General features: G+C 46.3%; 1 protein-coding gene across 1 annotated transcript in view; it reads right to left on the bottom strand.

Annotated features, from left to right (window-relative positions):
- Window positions 1-24,743, bottom strand: part of PNPLA7 (patatin like phospholipase domain containing 7) — an 864,087-nt gene that overhangs the window by 237,793 nt on the left and 601,551 nt on the right. Inside the window, exon 22 of the mRNA XM_033959965.1 lies at window positions 706-858. Within this exon, the coding sequence (XP_033815856.1) occupies window positions 706-858 (153 nt within the window). The remainder of the gene's footprint in view (window positions 1-705; window positions 859-24,743) is intronic.

The raw sequence follows: 24,743 nt of genomic DNA, 5'->3' as shown, positions 1-24,743 counted from the left end.
CCTGATTTAAACACTACATTAAAATATCCTGATTTTTTAATAGGCAAGTAGAGTGAAGAGTGGTATATGGCATATGTTCTGTATCTTAAAAACTAGAGCTGATAGGAGAAAACTGATGCCATTTTTGGAATCAGCAGGTACCAAAATGAATGTTGGCCAGTATAATTAATTGAAGGCACAAAACAGCCACAAAGGCAAAATGCATCATGAAAATCACAATGACTCAGAGCTCACCCAGGTACTTTCTCCTCTTTTTTTTTTTACTTGGGATGGGAAGGGTAGCTTCTCGAATTGGATCAGGGGAGGGGAAAGAGAAGAAGATGCAGACAGCTAGTGTCTTTTTTAAAAAAATTAGTCCTTTCCTGCCAGTGAATGAACTAGGGTTACCAGATGTCTGGGAAAACCTGGACTGTCCAGGTTTCCGGACGGACTTTCCAAAACCGGCCATCATGCAAGTGATGAATAATGTGAGGGATAGAGAGGAGGCTTACATTCCTTTTCATGAACTCTGAATTATAAGCTCTTTAGAGAAGGTGAATCCTCCTCCCTTAACATAACTGTATTGTACCGAATTATCTATGAAGAACTTATATGTCACCACCAAACACACAAAAATTTTGCATAACTCTAAGAATAACAATCTGTTTCACATGAGTTTCTCAGTATTTCTCACTGAGGCATATTTAGAGCACACTAATGTCTTACCAACAGCACTGAGGGCAAGTTTGAGCTCCAGAGTGAATGCCATCAGAGGCACATCTTCAGACACGGGCAGAATGGCTACAGTAGAGAGATTGCTGGCAGGGTTTCCTGAATCCCATTTGCTATGGGCGGTGGGAAGGCCAATTCCATGACCTGCTCAAAAAAGAAAATAAGGAAATATTACACACATCATCCTAAACCATCTGGATGTTTCATGGCTACCATAGATAAAATTTATGATTATGTAAATACAGTCCAAAAATATAGGCCTTATCAGATATCACACTATCATGTTTTAAAGAAAATAAAAACCAATCAAATTTTCCTCATTTTTTGCTTATGGATCAAGGTTTCATATTCTCTCATTCCACCATATTGTAGTTGACCTAAATTAGGCCCCTTAGCTATGTGAGTGTCGACACTGAATATCAGGCCAGCACCTGGATAACTTTTTGGTTTTGGTTTTAAAAAAAACCCTCTGATTCCCCCCCCCCCCAACCATACCCCTTCTCCCTCCCACTCCCAGCTCCCCAAGCCTGAGGCAAAAGCCCAGCCCTGCCCTGAAAGGCTCCCTGGGCCTTCCCCAGCTGTCCAGTAGCCCCCGCCCCCCTGGGCCTAACCATATCCTTGATGAACCAACCCCTTGCAGTGACTTCTCGCAGTAGCTTGTGGTACTACAGCTGGGAGGAGCAAGAGGCCTTCCAGGTTGGTTGGGTTTCATTTGTGGGCTAAGGGAGAGGAAAGGAAAAAGGAGGCATGGTCTAGGAGGGTTTGGAGTGGGTAAGGGGCTCCAGAGCTGTTTCTTAAAAAAAACAAAACCCACAAAACAACAACACTGCAGCTCCTTTTGACTGTGGCCAAAACACTTAACACTTCATTGCCATAGGAACAAAATAAGCACCTGTTTCAAATATAAATTCTGTTTTCCCTATATTGAAGTCCCATCCCCCCCTTTTACCCCCAAAGATGTGGGTACTTACAGACATCCAAGCTGAATGTTCAAAAACATCCCAATAAGTATTTACTACATTCAATACAAGAAAAACTGGAAGGGACACTTAGCACAGCCACTAAAAAGTGGAGAACAGGACCTCAGTGTCACTCAAAATGAAAAAAGACAATCAAAACTGAGGGCAATCAAACTTCAAATGAGGATTTGAAGAAGAAGAAGACACATCCTCTGTCCAGAAAAACTCCACTAATGGTAATATTCTTAATTATCTTAATAGTTTTTACTCTCAAAACTTCATAGAGGCAATTTCTCCAAATGCTTTAAATATACAGTAAGACAGAAAAAAAAATGCCACACTTAACTTATTTGACGTGTTAAAAACCTGCTGAGACGCCGCAAACAGAAATGGATTTTTAGATTAAATACATGTGATCCTAATGGCTTAAATTCTATGATAGAATGACAAGCATTCTTTTCAATCTTTTATTTTTTCACATTTTTTGTATGCTTTGCTGTTTTTGTATTTTGAAGTATATTTTAATAATAATAATTTATTTTCTTGTATACCGCCCAACCATAGTTCTGGGCGGTTCACAACAGGAGAATACTGAGACATTTCAGCACATGGTACAGTTTCATAGAACACACTATCTTCGTACAATCTAAAATTATATAATAAAAGTAATACAATTGTTAAAAACATTCAAGTACAATGTTAAAAATTATTAAAAAATTAAAACATACTATGACAATAAGAATAGAAACAAAAGACTTCATTTAAATATATCAGAATTAATATTCTTATTTGTCAAATAAATAGGTCTTTAATGATTTCCTAAATGTGAAGTAAGAATTAGATTGAACAATCATCGGACTTACCAGGAGCAGTGGCGTACCTAGGGTATGTGGCACCCGGGGCCCATCATTTTTTGACACCCCCCCCCCCCCCCCCCCCCTCATGTAAAATTTTTTTTTTTTTTTTTTTTGCAATAACCATGAAATGGAATAAATGGTCAGAATAGAAACAGGCAGTGAAAATTTTCTTTTTTTTTTTTTTTTTTTTTCCAAAGTATTTTTATTGAGAATGGCAAAAGGTCCAGACAAGCAACCATGGTCTGTACAGAAACTTATACATTATCAAAAAGAACACAGAATGAGAGTAACAGCAACAACAAGCATGAACAAGCCTCTCCCAAGAGAAAATTGCCAATGAGAGGCATAGCAATACACAACAAAAGGCCAAAACTTGGGGCAAGCAAACAAATCCCACCCCAGAACCCACAAGAATAATAAGCCGGACTAGACCCTCAGCCATATTTTATAATGAAAAAAACCCCCACAAGCAACAACACCCAGACCGCTCACCAGACACACCAATCCGCACAACAAGCACCCAAGAAACACCCAGCCACCACCCAGACAAAACTACCAGACACACCTACCCCACCAAGCCCAGACCCAACCCCCCCTCCCCAGAGAGTGCAAGCGCAAAGTGGACCGTGAAAAGGGCAGCTGCAGAAGTGGAAAGCCCCAGATAAGTAGGTTAGCTAAAGAAAGCCCACAGATAGAAGAAATCAGGATAACAGAAGTTCCAACAAATGCTCCCACAGAAAATTTTCTTTTATTGAACCTCATTTATGTAACCATTATTCCAAACATAACATAACATAAATTATGTCTGAATTGTCATGACATCAGAAGTACATATGGAGTAGTTGCAGGTGATGCTTGGGACAGTTCTGATTATGTTAGTTTGGTTTTATGTGTTTTTTTAATAGAAGGGTTTTTATTTCTTTTTTTAAGGTTTTGTAGTTTGTGGTCGAGGTCAATAGGTTGTAGAGTTGGGGGTCAAGTGTTGCAGCTCGAATGGCTAGGAGGTTGTCGAACAGTTTTTTTCTTTTGACGTTTTTGGTTGGAGGGTGTGTGAATGGTGCGTGAGTTCTCCTATGTCTGTTTGAAGTGGATTGAATTATTTAGCTGAAGAAATTAGTTACCCCCCCCCCATTCCACACACATTAATTCTCTTCCATTTTTGTTCCCATTATAAAAAAACACTGATAAGTTCCCAGGAAAAAAATACATTAAAATAAGAAGTGAAAACAAAGGCCCCTACAGATGAGAACATAACATAAGAATAGCCTAACTGGGTCACACCAATGGTCCATCATGCCCAGTAGCCCATTCTCATGGTAGCCAATAGTGCTGCCCGATTCAGAGAAAAATATTTCATTCGATCCGATTCACCCTGTTGAATCGATTTTTCGATTAGATTCACTGTTAATGACACCGCTTTTTAAGTTTAAACAAAGTATAACAATAAATTTCACAACAACAATAAATTTCACAAAGTACTTAAAAAAAAAAAAATCACATTTTTCCATTAAAGCAGTTCTGGAGACATTTGCTTGAACAGTCTTTTTTCCCAGTCCATAAGCAAGCAATATGAAAAAGATTTCCTTAATTATCTACTCAAACATTTTTGCTATTTACTTTCATTGTACCTATACTATTATTCAGTAGAAAAAATGGACTTAACTGTGCAGGAAATGAATCTCCTCATACACCCACCATATAGTGCAAAAATGTGCAAAGGTCTGTTTTTTTCTTTCGATCACTACATAGCCTAATGCCACACAAGCAGCGCTGTTACAAACATATTCTGAAGGTCAATGCTAAGGTTGACAAAGTTTCCTTCCTTGGACCAGAAGGAGATACTGACAAACCACTGGAAGAGATTCTAAAACAACTACCCAGAAATAACACCCAAAGACCCACTCAGTGTGTGAACCAGTTGAGTGGAGTGGACTAACTGGGGGTGGAAATGGGCCCAGAGTTTGCTCAGCAGAATTTCCCAGACTACCTCTTCCTCTCAACACACTGACATGCTACCACCACCACCAACACTAGGAACACCTCACCGAGTATGCCAGCAATGCTTATAAACTTTATAAAACACATTATTATATTTTCTTATAAAGCATATATTTTAACTGAACTCAGCCTTGCCATTCACAAAAATAGAAAAGTTCCCATTTCAAGCTGTCTCATGTACACTTTTCAAATCTAACATATTGTAATCACAAAACAGAAAATAAAATTATTTTTTCTACCTTTTGTTCTCTGATCAATATTCAAATCTTGTTGGTCCCAGGCTCTTGTTGTCTTGCTTGCCAGGGTCTCCTTTCTCCGTGCTAACCATCCGTCTGCCATCTCTGTTCTCCCCTTCCGTTTCCCTTCCCTCTCCCGGAGATCTGGCATCTTTCCTTTTTTTTGTCTCCATCCACAGATTCACCTTTTCTCAACTCCCCACCACCCCAGGATCCACCATCTCTCCCTTTCTGTTCCCAACTATCCTCCTATCCAGTATCTCTATCCCCCCTCCACACCATCCCCTGTTTCCAAGTTCTCTCCCTTTCTGTTCCTTCCCTCCCTAAATCCCATTATGCACCATCTCTCTCCCACTCCTCTGTTTTTAGACCCATTATTTCTAACCCCCAAAGTCTGGCATATGCATGTATCTTTGAACCCCCCCTTCCCTCTCTCCCTCTGTGTACTTTTACACCAGGACCCCCCTCCCCCGAAGGTCTGTCCCCCCTCCGAAGGGCTACACCCCACCCCTGAAGACCTGCACCCCCCGAAGGACTTTACCTCCCACCCGAAGGTCTGTCCCCCTCTGAAGGCCTAAACCCCACCCCTGAAGGACTGCACCCCCCCCCCGAAGGCCTGCACTCCCTTGAAGGTCTGCACCCCCCCGAAGGCCTGTCCCACCCTCTTGTAGGCCTGTCCCCCCTTTAAGGCCTGCCTGCCTGCCTTTCCCCCCCTTGAAGGCCTGTCTCCCCCTTGAAGGCCTGCACCCCCCTTGAAGGCCTGCACCCCCCCTTGAAGGCCTGCACCCCCCCTTGTAGGCCTGTCCCCCCCCCCCTTGTAGGCCTGTCCCCCCTTTAAGGCCTGCCTGCCTGCCTTTCCCCCCCTTGAAGGCCTGTCTCCCCCTTGAAGGCCTGCACCCCCCTTGAAGGCCTGCACCCCCCCTTGAAGGCCTGCACCCCCCCTTGAAGGCCTGCACCCCCTTGAAGGTCTGCACCCCCCCAAAGGCCTACACCCCCCCCCCGAAGGTCTGCACCCCCCTGAAGGCCTGCCTGCCCCCCTTGAAGGCCTGCACCCCTTGAATGTCTGCACCCCCCCCCGAAGGCCTGTCCCCCCTTGAAGGCCTGCCTGCCTGCCTGTCACCCCCCTCCCCCTTGAAAGCCTGCTTGCCTGCCCGCCCGCCCCACCCTGAAGGCCTGATGCCCCGACCCACCCCGAAGGACCGCTCGCCCCCCTGGCCTCCCCGCACCACCTATGAACAGCCGCAGCAGGATCGCGAAGTCAGCGTCGGGTACCAGCCCTAAGGGGGTGTTCCCGGCCTTGCCGTTCAGTCCCCCGCCACCCCCGAAGGACCGCTCGCCCCCCTGGCCTCCCCGCACCACCTATGAACAGCCGCAGCAGGATCACGAAGTCAGCGTCAGCGATCCCTGCTGCTTCCTGCGCCACGGTCCCGCCCCTCCTCTGACGTCAGAGGAGGGGCGGGATCGCGTCGTAGGAAGCAGCGCAGGGATGCTGACGCTGACTTCGCGATCCTGCTGCGGCTGTTCATAGGTGGTGCGGGGAGGCCAGGGGGGCGAGCGGTCCTTCGGGGGTGGCGGGGGACTGAACGGCAAGGCCGGGAACACCCCCTTAGGGCTGGTACCCGGGGCGGCCCGCCCCCCCCCGCCCCCCCCTAGGTACGCCACTGACCAGGAGTTCATCTTCCCAGCTTGATACTCCAAAGTCCTGTCTAAAAAGGTCTTAAAACGACAGGCCTTTGGAGTAGGGAAGATGAATTTTCCAGAATTTCTAGTTCCTTTTGTTGAATAAGAAAGTTTCAGATAGGGGGACAAATATGAGGAAGATAATCCAAAAAGCATCTTATAACAAATGCATCCGAACTTAAAAGGCACTCTGGCCCCAAAAGGCAACCAATGCAACTTGGTATAAAAAGGGCTTACATGATCATACTTTTTAAGATTAAAAATCAGGCAAACTGCAGCATTTTGCACCAACCGAAGTCTTAATATAATCTTTCTAGGTAACCCCAAATAAATTATATTACAATAGTCTAAAGTTGATAATACAATAGATTGAACCAGTAACCGAAAAGATTCGCTGTCAAAAAACTTTTTAATGGTTCTTAATTTCCATAAAAGCGCATAACTTTTTAAAATTAATAAATCTGTATGTTTCCTAAAAGTTAATGTGCGATCCAAAGTAACCCCCAGAATTTTTTTCTGGTTTGCAGAGCTCTGATATAATGCTTACGTCATGCCGTTGTACATGATGAGATCAGCACTAGCCCTATATCCAGAAGGCCAAGAAGCCATTTTGGTGTTAGAAGATTTGAAGATTGTAGCACTTTTTTGACTGGTATGTGTTGCATGCTATTTTTAATGTACTGTATCTGCCTGAGTAGCATGTTTTTTTATTATTTTCTTTTTGATTTTAGCGGATCCCCTGAGGAAGCTTATGGCGAAACAGGAGCCCTGTTGGTATATCTCTAGTTTTGATTCCTGTATGTGGACTGAACACGCGTGAAAATATTCGAGTATCTAACAAGTACCTGCCTTTTCTTCAGATATAAAGCTGGGTTGTGGAGACACTTCAAAGAAGATAAGTATGGCTTTTTTTTCTATCTTATTGTATATTTAAAGCATTTGGAGAAATTGCCTCTATGAAGTTTTGAGTGTAAAAAATATTAAGATAATTAAGAATGCTACCATTAGTGGAGTTTTCCTGGACCGAGGATGTGTCTTCTTCAAATCGTCATTTGAAGTTTGATTGTCCTCAGTTTTGATTGTCTTTTTTCATTCTGGTGACACTGAGGTCCTATTCTCCACTTTTTTTTAATGGCTTTGCTGAGTGTCCCTCCCAGTTTTTCTTGTATTGAATGTAGTAAATACTTATTGGGTTACTTATAGACAACCATCATAACCCCCTTAATGTGACCGTGATTGCACCTGACCCAAGCTATGTTCAGCTTTTTATTCTTTAGCTGCTCTGATCCTGCCACCTCCCTATTTCACAGAGCATATGATATGCTGCACATTTAGGGCTAGATTCTGTAAAGGACGTCTAACTTTAAGCATGGTTTAGATGTCCAGCTGAGAACGATTCTATAATGCATAGACACACTATAGTGAATCACGCTCAGCGAGTTTAGACGTGTCTAAATAGTTATATGTCCTTTACGGAATCACTTTTTAGGCGTCACAAAGACATTATCGTATCTCATTATTATGATGCCAATTTTAAGCTGTTTTTCATTAAAATTGTATACACTGAAATGCTGGCACCACTATTATATTTTATTTTGCTTCTATCACAAGGAGCAGAGTGGAATTTGAACCAACAATGTCAGGGTGCTAAGGCTGTAGCTTTAACCATTCCACCGCACATATTCAGATAGTAAAGTACATGTGAGTTCCAAAGCCAAGCTTATATCATCTTGATTTAGAAGCAGTCATTTCTGTAGGATAAATATCAAACATGTACCTTCAATACTTGTCCAATTCCTCTTTTGCTTCATTAATTAATTATTACACATCTTTTTCTTTTTCTATTATTATCAAATAGGAGTCCTCTTTAGCCCCAAAATAGAAGGTTAGTATACAATATGGGGCTCATAATAATAATTTTTTAAAAAATGTCCAAAAAGTGGCCTAAATTGGTACTTAGACAATCAAAAAGCCAGATTGTCCAAGTACCGATAATCAAAGCTGGTTTTAGACGTATCTAAGATTTTGTAACCTTTGTGAAAGAGAAGAAAATAATTCAAGGGAATCAGAGTTTGGTACATACTGTATATAGTAACAAGCAGTGGTGTACCAAGGGCGAGGTGGGGGGGAAGGGGTGGTCCGCCCCGGGTGCATGCCCCAAGGGGGTTAAAGCCGGCACATCAGGTCCGGAACATCCCGCCCTACTCTGCTGGGGACTTTCTGCACTTCCCTGTGGCTGCCGGTCCACCCCCTCTGACGTCACTTACTGGTTCCGGAGCAGAGTCGGCAGCTGTGGGGAAGTGCAGGAAAGTCCCGCGATAACAGCGGCTGCTTCTCTGCTCCCGAACCAGTAAGTCAGAGGGAGGCAAAGGAATCCTTGCAGTGCCCCAGGAGGAAACAGTAGATAAAGTGTAGTTACTTACCTGTAACGTAGGATCTCCGTGGACAGCAGTCAGCCACATATGGGTGTAGTCCCAACAGCTTCCAATTTGCGGATAAGCTCTCCAATAGTTCAGAGAGATTTTTTTTTTTTTTCTCTGAGCACATGCAGTGCCCGGGCCCCACTGGGCATGCCCGAGCCCTATCCATTTCCCCCTGCTTCCCCCTAATCCCCAGGATGTTCCTAGCTGTGGCCGGGTCGGCCGTATGGGGAGGCGGGTGGGTTGTGTGGCTGACAGTGAAAACGATGATGGTCCCCCAATGAACCCCAGTTTGGTGTTATCACTAGTCACGGGTTCAGGGTCTGAGGTTTTCACAATTTAAATTAAAAATAACATTATTATCACTTAGAGCTGTGATTATAGAAGATATTAAAGTGACTATCCTGCTGTCCACGGAGAACCTCCATTACAGGTAAGTAACTACACTTTCTCCTAGGACAAGCAGGATGAGTCAGACACATATGAGTGACTCCCTAGCCGAGGGATAAGAACATAAGAAGTTGCCTCCGCTGAGGCAGACCAGAGGTCCATCTCGCCCAGCGGTCCGCTCCCGCAGCGGCCCATCAGGCCCATTGCCTGAGCAATGGTCCCAGACTATCCCGATAACCGCTACTCCTATCTGTAACCCTCAATTCCTTTATCCTCTAGGAACCTATCCAAACCTTCTTTGAAGCCTTGTAACGTGCTCCGGCCTATCACAGCCTCCGGAAGCGTGTTCCATGTGTCCACCACCCTCTGGGTGAAAAAGAACTTTCTGGCATTTGTTTTAAACCTGTCCCCTTTTAATTTCTCCGAGTGCCCCCTTGTACTTGTGGTTCCCCATAATCTAAAAAATCTGTCCCTGTCTACTTTTTCTATACCCTTCAGGATCTTGAAGGTTTCTATCATGTCTCCTCTAAGTCTCCGCTTTTCCAGGGAGAACAGCCCCAGCTTTTTCAGTCTGTCAGTATATGAGAGGTTTTCCATACCCCTTATCAGCTTAGTTGCTCTTCTCTGGACTCCCTCAAGTACCGCCATGTCCTTCTTGAGGTACGGAGACCAGTACTGGACACAGTACTCCAGATGCGGTCGCACCATTGCACGATACAGTGGCAGGATGACCTCCTTTGTCCTGGTCGTGATACCCTTCTTAATGATATCCAACATTTTGTTTGCTTTTCTTGAGGCTGTGGCGCACTGTGCCGACGCCTTCAAATATGTGTCTACCATCACTCCCAGGTCTCTTTCAAGGTTACTTACCCCTAGCAGTGATCCTCCCATTCTGTAGCTGAACATCGGGTTCTTTTTCCCTACATGCATGACCTTGCATTTCCCTACATTAAAGTTCATTTGCCATTTTTTGGCCCATTCTTCTAGCGTCGTTAGGTCCCTTTGCAGATCTTCGCAGTCTTCCATGGTTTCAACCCTGCGGTAGAGTTTGGTGTCATCCGCAAATTTAATAACTTCGCAATTTGTTCCCGCCTCCAGGTCATTAATAAATATATTGAACAGGAGCGGTCCCAGCAGCGACCCCTGCGGAACTCCGCTCGTGACCCCATGCCAGTCTGAGTAGTGGCCCTTTACTCCAACCCTCTGTTTCCTGTCTGCCAGCCAGTTTTTGATCCATCGGTGGACCTCCCCTTGCACCCCGTGTTTCCACAGCTTTTTAAGTAGTCTTTCGTGCGGTACCTTGTCAAAGGCTTTTTGAAAGTCAAGGTAAATGATGTCAATGGATTCCCCTTCATCCACCTGTCTGTTTACCCCCTCAAAGAAGTACAATAAGTTTGTGAGGCATGACCTCCCCTTGCAGAAGCCGTGCTGGCTCGACTTTAGCTGTCCATTGTTTTCTATGTGTTCACAGATACTGTCCTTAATCAGTGCTTCCATCATCTTTCCCGGGACTGAGGTCAAGCTCACCAGCCTGTAGTTTACCAGGTCCCCCCTTGAACCCTTCTTGAAGATGGGCGTGACATTTGCAATTTTCCAATCCTCCGGGATCTCTCCAGTTTTTAAGGATAGGTTACATATTTGGCGAAGTGGCTCTGCTATTTCGTTCCTTAGTTCCTTGAGTACCCTTGGGTGAATGCCGTCCGGACCTGGCGATTTGTTGCTCTTTAGTCTGTCTATCTGCCTGAGGACATCCTCTTGGCTTACCTCTAGTTGGACCAGCTTTTCATCCCGATCCCCATTTACGATGTCCTCCGGTTCCGGAATATTAGATGTGTCCTCCCTCGTGAAGACTGACGTGAAGAACTTATTTAACCTGTCGGTTATCTCTTTTTCCTCCTTTACCACTCCTTTTTTGTCTCCATCATCCAATGGCCCCACTTCTTCCCTTGCCGGTTGCTTCCCCTTCACATATCTGAAGAACGATTTGAAGTTTGTTGCTTCCCCCACCAGGTCCAATACCGACTGGACATGCGCCTTAGCGCTCTTTGCATCCCTCGCCTGGCTGTGGATGCTGAGCCGGGCAGGATAATCAGGCGAAGCAGGTGAAGTTGTGGAAACAAGGTTTTTGATAAAGTGCTGTGTTAACTGAGCAATAATACTCACAGAACAGTGAAACTGGTCAATAACAATCAATGAACAGTGAGAAACCAACTGGTCAACAGTGACAATTCGTACTTGCATGTGAGAATTCATACTTGCATATTCCACATTCAGTCTAGACAGGAGTGCTGGAAGACCTACTTAATCAATATCTATAACACCCTACTTGATCAGTGTTTGTCAAGGCTGTGCTAGTGGTTGTTGTCCCTCCCGGGAGGGAAGAGCCACTTCCAAGACTGCTCGGCCGACTTCCAAGACTGCTCGGCCGAATGCATTTGGAGCGTGGAATGCTATGTCGAGGCAGTAGAGCTTGGTGAAGGTGTGCATGGAGGACCAAGTGGCTGCATCGCAGATATCCCCTATTGGTGTGTGGTGCAGATGAGCCGTTGTGGTGGCTATGGCCCTGCGCTGGCGAGCGTGGGCTCCCACCTGCGGTTGACGCTGTGCTCTTCTATAGGTGAAGGGGATGCATTTGGATATCTAGCGCGAGAGCCTGCGTTTGGTGGCTGGCAGTCCTGGACTGTTTTGGTCGTAGGAGATGAACAATTGAGGCTTGTCTGGTCTGTTGCATAGTCAGGGCCCGCACACAGTCCAGGAGGTGTCGCTGAGGTGGCTGTGTGCCTCCCTGTGGAGGGATGTAGAGTGCCGGGAGGCACGCTGAAGCCATCTTCGGCAAGAATCGGGGGTGGGTTCTGAGTACCACCCTGTTCTCATGGAGGAGTGTGTCGGAGGGTGATGGACCAGGGCCTGGATCTCGCCGATACATCTGGCCGACTCGATGGAGGTCAGGGTTTTCCCAGCCAGGAATACGGGATCTGCCTCCCCCAAAGGTTTGAAGGGGTCAAGGTGAGCTGATGCGGCACCAAGTTGAGGTCCCAGCCGGGTGGTGGTGGTCTGACCGGTGGGTGCAGATTGGACAGTCCCTTCATGAAATTTTGTGATTACTGGATGCCTCGACACTGGTTTGTTGTCTAGGCCAGTGTGGTATGCCGCGATTGCACTTAGATGGACCTTGATGGAAGTGGGTTTTAGGTCCCACTGAGATAAGCTCAGTATGTACTGCAGGATGTCCGGTATGGGGCAGTTGTAGGGGTCTCGCTGCGTGTCTGTGCACCAGTAGCGGAACCTTCTCCATTTCAACCCATAGCATTTTCTGGTTGAAGGTCTTCTGGATGCCATAAGAATATGCTCCACGTCTTGTGGTAGGTTCATCCTCTCATCATCCATGCGGTCAGGGCTAAGGAACGCAGGTCGTGGTGGAGGGTAAGGCTCCCGTGTTGGGTTATGGTCAAATATATTTTATTGAGCAATCAAGAACACAACAGAGTAACACAAAGTACAGAACCTGCTCAAAATTTTTGAAGTATTCCCCAAAAGAACCACCCCCCCTCCCCAAATCCCCACCCAACCCCCCTTCCCCACCATACCCACCCCTAGGTCCTCCTTCGAAACACAAACTCCGGTCAGAGCGGAGCGATTTAATAGCAGACTCCAATTCAACCGCCCTAAATGGACTATTAAGAGAGGAAATCGCAGCCGCGGACAAACGAGGCAACCCAGAAGAGTGAAGATAGTCCGATATCATGTCCAAAGAAGCGTCATCCGGAGCTTCATATAACCGACGAAAGAAATCAAATAAGACCCCAGAGATCTCAGAAGTCCGAGACACCACCCCTCCGCCCCGGGTACGCAGAGATAAAATCGGCTTCCTACCAGTCGTAGCGTTAACCAAACGAGCCATAAGGCGGCCGGGTTTGTTACCGTAACGAAGAAAACGATGATGATAAAAGGCTTTGCATTTTTGGGAACGAGAATGGAGAAGGGAGTTCAGGGCCACTTGAGTAGACAAGTAGCAGTCTCGAGTCTCCGGAGAAGGGTGGAGAGAAAAGGACCGCTTTGCCAAACGCAAAGCCCGTTCCAGAGTAACGATCCCCTGATTAATACGCTTATGACGAGCACAGAGAAAGGAAATGATATGTCCTCGAATCACCGTCTTCCCAGCCTCCCAAAACAAGATAGGATCATCCATGTGGGGAGCATTATTTGTCGAATAATCGTCCCATTGGGTCTGCAAAAAAGCACAAAATTCCTCGTCCTGAGCAAGATAAAAGGGAAACCGCCAGGACGGTGCGCAGAGGTACGTAGGATCCAGGACAACATCAACCCAAATCGGGGCATGATCCGAGATAGACAGAGGTCCAAGCTCAGCCGAGTGAACAGAAGGAAACATAGAGGTAGACAAGAAAATATAATCGAGACGGGACCAAGTACCATGGGCACGAGAGAGATGGGTATAGTCACGAACTTCAGGGTGGAGAAGACGCCACGGGTCCACAACCGAAAGTGAGTCACAGAAGTCGGAAAGGAGATGACTCTTAGAACCCAAAGAAGAGGCAGAAGAGCCAGACTTATCCTGATCGGGATGCATCACCAAGTTAAAATCTCCCAAAAGAAGCAGCGGGTCATCAGGAAAGCGAGAACGAAGATGAAGCAATCGCTGTAAAAAGGCTGATTCTCCAGAATTAGGGCCATATACCACTAGGAAAAGATAAGAACGACCTCCCAGAGTAAGGCGAAGAAGCAAGAAGAGACCGTCAGACGACTTATCAAGAACCTGGACACCCATTGGCGAAGACTTACGGACCAGCACTGCTATGCCCCCATGACGACCCGAAGAGGAAGCAAAAAACACTTCCCCCACCCAAGATCGACGTAACTTAAGATGTTCTGCATCAGTCAATCTAGTTTCCTGTAGACAAGCAATATCAGACCGGTAGCGTTGTAGAGCAACAAGTATTTTGGATCTCTTGACAGGCGACGTGATCCCCCCAACATTCCAAGAGGCAATTCTAAAAGGGGTACTCATAGCTGAAAAGCAGGAAGGAAGCAATGCCAGAGAAGGAAAAGCAGGTGAAAACTACCCCAAGGGCCCAGCCTCCCCCAGAGCAGTAGAAATCGCCAAAAGTATAGTGAACAGAAAAGAACAATAATGAAACATATCAAACTTAAAGAGTAAATATATAGAAGGAGGACCCCCCACCCCCCAAAGCCCACCCCACCCACTCCCAATCCGCCCATCCCAACCCCCCTCGTCCCCCCCAACCCCCTTCCCCCCCCAGAAACAAACCCTCCAAAAACCCAACCAAAATGAAAACCCCGTCCCACATTGTGGAACAGAGATGGAGGCACAGAAGATGTAGTCAGGGCCCCAAATCCCTCAATCCCATACACACCACAAACACGCAAAATACCACATTCATACATCACACCCCCCGGGAGAAGTCATATGGGAGCGAAGCTAACAAGCAAAATGACCCGAAACACAGAAAGTAACATAGCCCAATAGCCAGGGGACCTGAAATAGTCACCAAAGGACCCCGGAAAGGAACATTTAAGTAAAGCATAGATAATATAAGCAGCCCCACCAGAACAGAGGATAGAAACAAACAAGCACCCACTCACAACCACACCAGTACTCCCCCTAACACCCACTCCCATCCATACACACCCAGTCCATACCCCAAAGGAGAACTCAACCCCCACTAACATACTCTAACCCACCCAGAGGAGACAAACCCCAGAACCATACAGGACAAGAGCTCCACCCAGAGGCATAACATCCATTCAACCCCCAAGTACACCTATAACCAACTAAGGCCACCAATACGGCAAGCAGTAATATCCGGAACAGAAACTTGAAAATAGAAACTGCAAAGCCAGATATGCAACCACAAGAATAACAAATTGTAGATAACACATAAAATGCATTAGGAGTAGGCCACATTGCAGCCCAAACGTTGAGAGAGATGTAATGGGCTACAGAGTCCAGAAGGCTAAAGATCCAAAGAGGAATCAAGCCATAGTAAAGCTCAAAAGGCTAGCAATGGGGAAACAGCCTCTCTTGTAAAGGAGAACAGCTCCCCACACCAACTCAGCCCCAGGACTCAGGTAGCCGAAGAGGGTCCCGCTTCTCCCGGTAGGGAATCCAGGTAGGCCTGGGCATCCTCCGCCGTGGAATACAGGCGCCAGCCAGCTGGAGTCCAAACCTTCAGTTGCGCCGGATAAAGTAGCTGGAACCGCTGTTTCTTGTCAAAAAGGGCAGAGCACACCCGGGAGAAGCGCCGTCGACGTTCTTGTAGGGCAGGGGAGTAGTCCTGGAACAGACGTACAGGGATTCCTTCATAGGAGAGAGTATTACGCTTTTGCCGGTACTGCCGCATAAGTTCAGACTTCACCGCCGAATTGTGGACTTTGAAGATGGTGACTCGGGCTCGGTCACGATCATCCATACGCCGGCCCAGGCGGTGAGCGCGGTCCAGCTTCAAGGGCCCAACCCCCGCTGGAAGCGGCAACTCCTGCTGAAGCCAAGACTCCACGAGGGAAAGGAGGCGAGAGTCAGGAACTGATTCAGGCAGGCCAATCAGTCGGATGTTATCTCTCCTCGAGCGGTTTTCCAGATCTTCGATCTTTTCCGCTTGTCTCTGAAGCTGTGCGCGCAGAGAGGCCAGATCCGCCGCCGAGGAGGAACACGTGTCCTCAACCCCCGAGACGCGGTTCTCCAGGTCTCCCGTCCGCCGAGTCGTTTCCCCCAAAAGTGATTCTAGAGAGGCAAGCTGGCTGGAGAGAAGGTCGAATCAAGAGTCCAGCGCCCGCACCACTGAAGCCGACAATGCCGCAATGTGGGCCTCCGACAGGGGAAGCGCGGAACCCAAGTCTCCCGCCGCCATCTTAGGCTCGGGTCGCGCCGATCTGGTCTCCCTGTTTTTTCCTGCACGGCTCGATTTCGTGCTCATTACCGGGCTGGGCGTCTGTAAGAAACGGTCCATAAACCTCCTCGAAGGTTCGGTGCAGGGCTAGGGCTGGCCAAGAGGAGCAAAACGGTGCCGAGGGATTCAGGGCCCCGGAGCACGAGTGAAGCACGTCCACTCCGCTCAACACATCACGTGACCTCCCCCGTGTTGGGTTATAAGAACTGCACTGATCGGGAGGGGGAGAGGTGGGTGAACCGCTATCCCTTGCCGGAACGAGAACCATGGTTGCTGGGGCCCGCACAGGGCAATCATGATCACCGTTGCTCTGTCCTGAAGGATCTTCTGCAGGATTTAGGGTATGGTGGGTAGGCGTATAAGAGTCCGTGGTTCCAACTCACAGACAGACCATCGGGGCTGAGACGACAATGGGTTGATCTCTTTGAGCAAAAGGTCGAGTATTTTGAGTTCAGTTCGGTTGCAAACGGGTCGATGCTCGGTGTGCCCCAGGTGCTGAAGATCTTCTTCATCGCCGCTGGGTTGAGACACCACTCATAGGGATCCATCTGGCGGCTGAGGCTTTCTGCCAGGACGTTCTGCTCCCCCGGGAGATAAGTTGCCTGGATGGGGCATTGAATGGAGTTGGTGAACTCCCACATGCGGCAAGCTTCCTTGCATAGCGAGGCTGACCCTGTCCCTCCCTGCTTGTTGATGTAGTACATGGCCACCTGGTTTTCTGCTTGGGTGAGGACTGCCCTGCCTGTCACCCATTGTTTGAAGGTTTCGAGGGCATTCCCTATGGCCCTGAGCTCCAGTAGGTAGATATGGAGTGAGGATGCCTGGGCCGACCATATGTCCCCTGTGCGAAGATGGAGAAGATGTGTGCCCCCTCCATGTTCGGAGGCATCCATGGTGGCCACCGGCTGGTGAGGTGATGGTCTGGTTTCCCTTTCACTAAGTTATCTCGGGCCGTTCACCAGTGAAGCGTCTTGTGTATGGGCTGGCGAATGGGTATCTGGGTGGTCATAGGTTGGGTATAATGGTCCCAGTGACATCTGAGGTGCCCTTTCAGGGATCTCATGTGTAGTCTGGTGTGCTGGACAACAACGACTGCAGCCGAGACATAGGAGGGAGCGTGCTGACGATGAGCTGCTGGCATGGATGCACTGGGCTAGGGATGTCCAACACAGACCCAATACCCGACACAATGGGTCGCCCAGGAGGGCTGGTGGCATGTTTGTGAATTTTTTGACGTCAATTAGAACAGGCTGAATACAAGTTGCTTGCGGGTCTTCTGAGGAAGCCAGGGCGGCGAAACGCGTCAGGACCCTGCATCACCAACGCTTCCTGTATTTTACAGCTAAGTTCTTTTTTCAAGCTCACTCAATTTAAAGTTTATTCTACTTTGAAGTGTTTAAAGATAGAGACTAAACACATCATCGAGTCTATCACCAACATGTTCTTCACATAAATCTCTTACACGGTGCAATGATAGATACCACAGAGTCTCTATAGGGGTTAAGTCCCCATATTGAGGTCTCTTGTTTTCCATCTTGGAATCTGAGCACCACCTAAGGTTCAAAGGGTTTATTTTATAGCCTTTTCACCCACTTTGCCTTCTCCTAACCACACTGGCGCTGTAGTGTAAACAAAATAAACAAACAAAAAAAGACTTTTCCTCTCTCTTTAAATCCTAGCTCACGTTTGTGGTCTATCAGCGCTGGCAGGATACACATTTCAAATCTGACATATTGTACTGTAATCATAAAACAGAAAATAAAATTATTTTTTCTACCTTTTATTGTCTGGTCATTATTCAAAACTTGTTGGTCCCAGGCTCTGGTTGTCTTCTGATAACTCGCTTGCTAGGGTCTCCTTCTTTCTTTGTGCTAACCATCCATCTGCCATCTCTGTCCTCCCCTTCCGTTTCTCTTCCCTCCCCCGGAGGTCTAGCATCTTTCCTTTTTTTCCGTCTCCATCCACAGATCCACCTTTTCTCAACTATCCTTTCATCCATCATCTCTCCCTCCTTCCCCACCACCCCAGGGTCCACCATCTCTCCCTTTCTTTTCCCAACTACCCTCCTATCCAGTATCTCTATCCCCCCTCCACAACATTCCCTGTGTCCAACTTCTCTCCCTTTCTGTTCCTTCCCTCCCTAAATCCCATTGGCCACCATCTCCCTCCCTTCTCCTCTGTTTTTAGACCCATTATTTCTTTCCCCCCCCAAAGTCCGGCATTTGCATGTCTCTTTGAACCCCCCCCCTTCCCTATCTCCTTTCATGTACTTCTACACCAGGGCTACCCCCCTGAAGGCCTGCACCCCACCCCTAAAGGCCTGCCTGTACCACCATCTCTGAAGGCCTGTGTCCCCCCCCTTGAAGACCTGCACCCCCCCAAAGGCCTGTCCCCCCTTGAAGGCCTGCATTCCACCCCTGAAGGTGTGTACTACCCCCCACCCCAAAGGACTGCGCAACCCCCCCCCTCCCGGAAGGCCTGCATGTTCCCCCTGGCCTCCCGTGCACCATTTACCTAATATGAGCAGCCTGCAGAGAAGATCGCGGTGCTAGCGATCTTTGCAAACTGCCATAGGTCTTTGAAACTGTTTCCTCTGCCGTGGTCACACCCCTTCTCTGACCTCAGAGGCAGGATTGCAGCAGAGGAAACAGCTCCGAAGACCTATGGCAGTTTGCAAAGATCGCTAGCACCACGATCTTCTCTTCAGGCTGCTCATATTAGGTAAATGGTACGCAAGAGGCCAGGGGGGAAACCGGACACCAGCGAGAAGCCAGACACCAGCGGTAGGCCAGGGGGAAAGCCGGACACCAGCACTTCCCGACTGACTCTCCCCCCTCACCCTCTAAAGCAGGTGCAGCAGCGGCCGGCCAGCAAGAGCAGTGCTGCTTTAGGGGGCGAGGGGGGAGGGTCAGTTACCGAATCGGGAAGCCAATTTTTATTTTTTTTTAATTGATGTGAACCGATTCGAATCATGAATCGGGCAGCACTAGTACCTAAGTCTGAGGTTGGAAGTTTTGTGCAAAAGGAGCACAAAACTAGCAGGACAAAATGTCCATTTTCAAAGCTGCCAAACGTCTATCTTTTATTTTTGAATATGAGCAAGGTATAAGTTTTGGTCTTTAGGACATCTACTCTTTCTTCCCATTTTCAAAAATAAAAGCGTCCACATGAAAAACGTACAAAAGCAAATTTTGTAGACATACCTACCAACTACCTAAACTGATCGTGGCAGAAAGAATCCTTAACAGCTGAACCAGTTTCGGGGGATTCCTGGCAGCTCAGCTGATAGAGATTCCCCCTGCCAGGATCAGCTGAGCCACAAAGCTCTACATCCCTCCCCTGACATCCCCCTGATATCTCCGACATTCCCCTGATATCTATTACCTCCCCCTCACATCCTGACATCCCTCTGATATTCCCTGATATCTCTGCCCCCCCCCCCACATCCCCGGAACCTCCGTACTTTTGGAAGAGCAAACAGCAGGAGGGAAGTTCACTCTCTCCTGCCTACGAGGGCCACAATCTGCAATAGGGCTTTCCCCTCCCAATGCATCTTGCAATACATAGGAAGGGGCTAAAGGTCCCTTCCCAATGCTTCCTTAGGGATGTGGTAGGGGGCCCCAGAAGGGAGGTACGGGATATCAGGGGGATGTTGAGATGTAAGGGGTGAGAGGTGTAGGACTCCATGGCTCAGTTGATCCTGGCAGGGGGGAACCCCATCAGCTGAGCCAACTGGCTTAGCTGATAGGGATTCCTTCTGCCATGATAGAAAGCTGACAGGGTTTTTTCCCCCCCACTCTTTGGGTGGTAGGAGGGGGTCATGACCAATGGGGAAGTAAGGGGGGTTATGCCTTAAATCCTTTTGTGGTCTTTTTCTCAGTTTGGGCACCTTTGTGGAACTTAGAAGCAACTCAAACAGGTCTAACTGCCGTATGAGGTACGTCCAGATTGAAGCCCACCCAATTCCCGCCTATAACACACAGAAGCTTAGAAGTGATCCTGGCTCCCCTGCCTCCGCTGCAACAGATAGATAGATTGAAAAGCGACAAATCACCAGGCCCAGACGGAATCCACCCTAGGGTACTAAAAGAACTAAGAAATGAGATAGCGGAAATACTCCAACGAGTTTGCAACCTATCCTTGAAAACTGGAGAGATACTGGAGGACTGGAAGATAGCAAATGTTACACCTATCTTTAAAAAGGGGTCAAGAGGAGACCCGGGAAACTATAGGCCGGTAAGTTTGACATCGGTTCCAGGCAAGATGGTAGAAGCACTGATAAAGGACAGCATCTGTGAGCACATCGAAAAAAATGGGCTGATGAAAGCGAGCCAACATGGCTTCTGCAAGGGAAGATCGTGCCAAACAAACTTACTGCACTTCTTCGAGGGGGTAAACAGCCATTTGGACAAAGGGAAACCTGTAGACATCATCTACCTTGACTTCCAAAAGGCCTTTGACAAGGTACCCCATGAGCGGTTACTTAGGAAGCTGTGGAACCACGGGGTGGAAGGGGACGTACACAGATGGGTCAAACACTGGTTGGCAGGCAGGAGACAGAGGGTTGGAGTGAAGGGTCACTACTCGGGCTGGAGAAAAGTCACGAGTGGAGTTCCGCAGGGGTCTGTACTTGGACCGCTGCTGTTCAATGTATTTATTAATGACCTGGAAACGGGGACGAAATGTGAAGTTATAAAATTTGCGGATGACACTAAACTCTGTAGAAGGGTCAGAACTACGGAAGAGTGTGAGGCCCTACAAAGAGACCTAAGCAAACTGGAGGAGTGGGCAAATAAATGGCAGATGAAATTCAATGTAGGGAAATGCAAGGTCATGCATATAGGGAGAAAGAACCCGATGTTCAGCTACCAAATGGGGGAATTAGTATTAGAGGGAAGTAACCTTGAAAGAGATTTGGGTGTACTGGTGGATACAACAATGAAGTCAACGGCGCAATGCGCAGCAGCTGCGAAGAAGGCGAACAGAATGTTGGGTATTATTAAAAATGGTATTACGACCAGAACGAAAGAAGTCATCCTGCCGTTGTATCGGGCAATGGTGCGCCCGCACCTGGAGTACTGTGTTCAGTATTGGTCACCGCATCTTAAGAAGGATATGGCAATACTTGAGAGGGTCCAGAGGAGAGCGACACGAATGATTAAGGGCATGGAAAACCTTTCATACACTGAAAGATTGGAGAAGCTGGAGCTCTTCTCCCTGGAAAAGCGGAGACTCAGAGGAGACATGATAGAGACCTACAAGATCATGAAGGGCATAGAGAAAGTGGAGAGAGACAGATTCTTCAAACTTTCAAAACATAAAAGAACAAGAGGGCATTCGGAAAAATTAGAAGGGGATAGATTCAAAACAAATGCTAGGAAGTTTTTCTTTACTCAGCGGGTGGTGGACACCTGGAATGCGCTTCCAGAGGATGTAATAGGGCAGAGTACGGTACTGGGGTTTAAGAAAGGATTGGACAATTTCCTGTTGGGAAAGGGGATAGAGGGGTATAGATAGAGGATTATTACGCAGGTTCTGGACCTGTTGGGCCGCCGCGTGAGCGGACTGCTGGGCACGATGGACCTCAGGTCTGACCCTGCAGAGGCATTGCTTATGTGCTTATGTGCTTATGTGCTGCTGCATGTCCAGAAAGTTGGATTTTATTATCGGCACTTGGATGTCCTTGCTATTAGGACGTCCAAATGCCGACTTAGGCTGGCTTTTGGACATTTTAAACTTTTGATTATGAGCCCCATAGTCTATCTACCTTGGAATCTATGGCAGTTAAGTTAAGGGACATTAACTGTTTTTTTATTCTTATGGAATAAAATACCTAGGTATTTCAAATGAGAAATAGACCATTTAAAGGGGATGGTTCTGCAATCGGTTAAAGTAGTTAGGTCATTAAGTGGCATAATTTCAGATTTGTTCCAATTAATCCTGTAACCTGCAAAGTTGGAGAATTAGGATACAAAATTAAGTAAGATTGGTATAGAAGTCTGAAGATCAATTTAGAATAATAGTAGGTCATCAGCATATGCTAGGTTCTTATGGGTATGAACACCAGATGAAAAGCAAGAGATATGTGGGTTATTTCTAATAGCTATAAGTAATGGTTCCAAAGCTATGTTGAATAGAAGGGGTGACAGGAGACAACACTGCTCAGTCCCTCGGTGCAATTGAATGCTATGGGAAAGTGTATTGTTAATCCTAAGTTTAGAAATTGATTTGGTATAGAGTATCTTTACCCAGTGAATGAAATCCTCACCACAACAAAACCATTTAAGTGTATTAAAAAGGTGTGATCATTCTACCATGTCGAACGCTTTTTCAGCATCAAGGGAAAGGCAGCGGAATGTTAATTTGAGCATGGGGCAAGATCATGGATGGAGTAGAAAGTGCAGGCATTATCTCCAATAAAACTACCCTTCATGAAACCAACCTGATCAGGGTGGACAACATATCTCAAAATTTTATCCAGGTGAGAAGCCAATATTTTGGCTAAGATTTTACAATTGAGATTTAATAATGAGATGGGCCTATAATTAGCAACCTTTGTGTCATCACGACCAGGTTTTGGGAGTACAATGATGTGGGCTTCAGCGAATCCACCCTGGTCATTGAGAAAGACTTGAGGGAAGCCACTGCTTGCCCTGGATCAGTAGCATGGAATGTTTCTACTCTTTGGTTTTTTACCAGGTACTAGTGACCTGGATTGGTTACCGTGAGAACAGGCTAATGGGCTTGGACCATTGGTCTGACCCAGTAAGGCTATTCATATGTTCTTATGTTCAAGTGGGTTGTCCCAAAGATACAGATATAATTTTTCTCAAAACGGGAGACAAATCCATTGCAAATGTTCTATATAATTCTGCTGGGAATCTGTAGGATTTAGGGGATTTGTAGTTAGCAAGAGATTTTATAGTTTCTATAATGTCATCTTCATTAATGAGTGCACCCACAAATGTTCGATGAGTATCGGATAGAGTAAAATGAGATAAATCCTGAAGAAATCGGATGATAGATGGGGAGGAGGGCGATAAAGAGGATGAATATAGATTCCTCTAGAAAACCTCAAATCCCTTGTAGCTGACTTATCAGTGAAAAATTGGCCATTATCATCAACAATGGAAATGATTCTGGAATGTTATTTACGATTATATGAGGAAGCATATTTTCTAGAGCGAAAGAACAGCATGTCTTATTTCACCTTATGTTTGAGATTCACTAGGTCAGGCAGGTATATAAAAGTTCGAGTCTAGATATTTCAGATTTTAAGTAAGACAGTCTCAGGTTGTCTTGTTTCTTTCTCCAGGAAATATAACTGAGAATTTCCCCTTTTAAACTGATCTTGAATGCTTCCCATAGAGAACTGAAGGAAATTCCTCCTTCAGAGTAGAGATATCCTCCTTCATATCAGTGATGGCTTGTATGATATCCACAAGTAACTCTCGAATCGAGCCACATCCTCAGATTTTGCTGCACCATTTTTCAATGGGGAGGAAGGCTCGGCACTCTTTCTCTTACTCGGTTTATCCGTCGCCATTTTGAGTTTAGTTAGAAAGTTCAGAAACGCAGTTGAAGTGCTACTAAAGACGTTTTCTCGAGTGGAGATTGATTCTTTTCACTGGAGGTCACCCATCGATCATCCAATCCCATCAGGCTCACTAGCTCCCCCCTCCCTTTCCAAAAGTTTTAACACATTTATTAACTGTTTAGGTCAATGGTATTAATAATATCTACAAGTCAGATTGTCAATCTCATCAGGCTCATAATCAAAAAAACAAAAAGCATCCTAAATCATCACTTAGATGTCCATATGCTGATAATCAAAACTGTCTTTCTGTACATCTAGAGAGGTGTTCTACCCAGTGTCTCTCAACTTCTTCAAGCCAAGTACCCCTTAAGTCTAATTAATATCAACCGAGTACCCCCCACCCAAGCTTCGCCACAGATTCCAACTCTATCATAATTGTAAATGCAACTTCTTCCATTCATTTTTCATATACACACAATGTAATCTTATTAACACATAATGGTAACCATGAAATAAAAAACCCCATAAAGCACACTGTACGCAGAGAAAATGTTAATTATCATTTATATTCAGGGTTTTTTTCAGTGGCATACCTAGGATATGTGGCACCCAGGGCCCATCATTTTTTGACACACCCCCTATGTAAAAAAAATATTTTTTGTAATAACCATGAAAAATAAATGGTCATAATAGAAACAGGCACTGAAAATTTTCTTTTATTGAACCTCATATATGTAACCATTAATCCAAACATAACATAAATTATGTCTGAATTGTCATGACATCAGAAGTACATATGGAGTAGTTGCAGGTGATGCTTGGGACAGTTCTGATTGTGTTAGTTCGGTTTTATGTGTTTTTTGAATAGAAGGGTTTTTATTTCTTTTTTGAAGGTTTTGTAGTTTGTGGTCGAGGTCAATAGGTTGTAGAGTTGGAGGTCGAGTGTTAGGAGGTTGTCGAACAGGTTTTTTTTCTTTTGATGATTTTGGTTGGAGGGTGTGTGAATGGTGCGTGAGTTCTCCTATGTCT

This window comes from Geotrypetes seraphini, chromosome 10 (genome assembly GCF_902459505.1).
Source record: "Geotrypetes seraphini chromosome 10, aGeoSer1.1, whole genome shotgun sequence".
NCBI lineage: Eukaryota > Metazoa > Chordata > Amphibia > Gymnophiona > Dermophiidae > Geotrypetes > Geotrypetes seraphini.
This window is presented reverse-complemented; position numbering and strand designations above follow the sequence as displayed.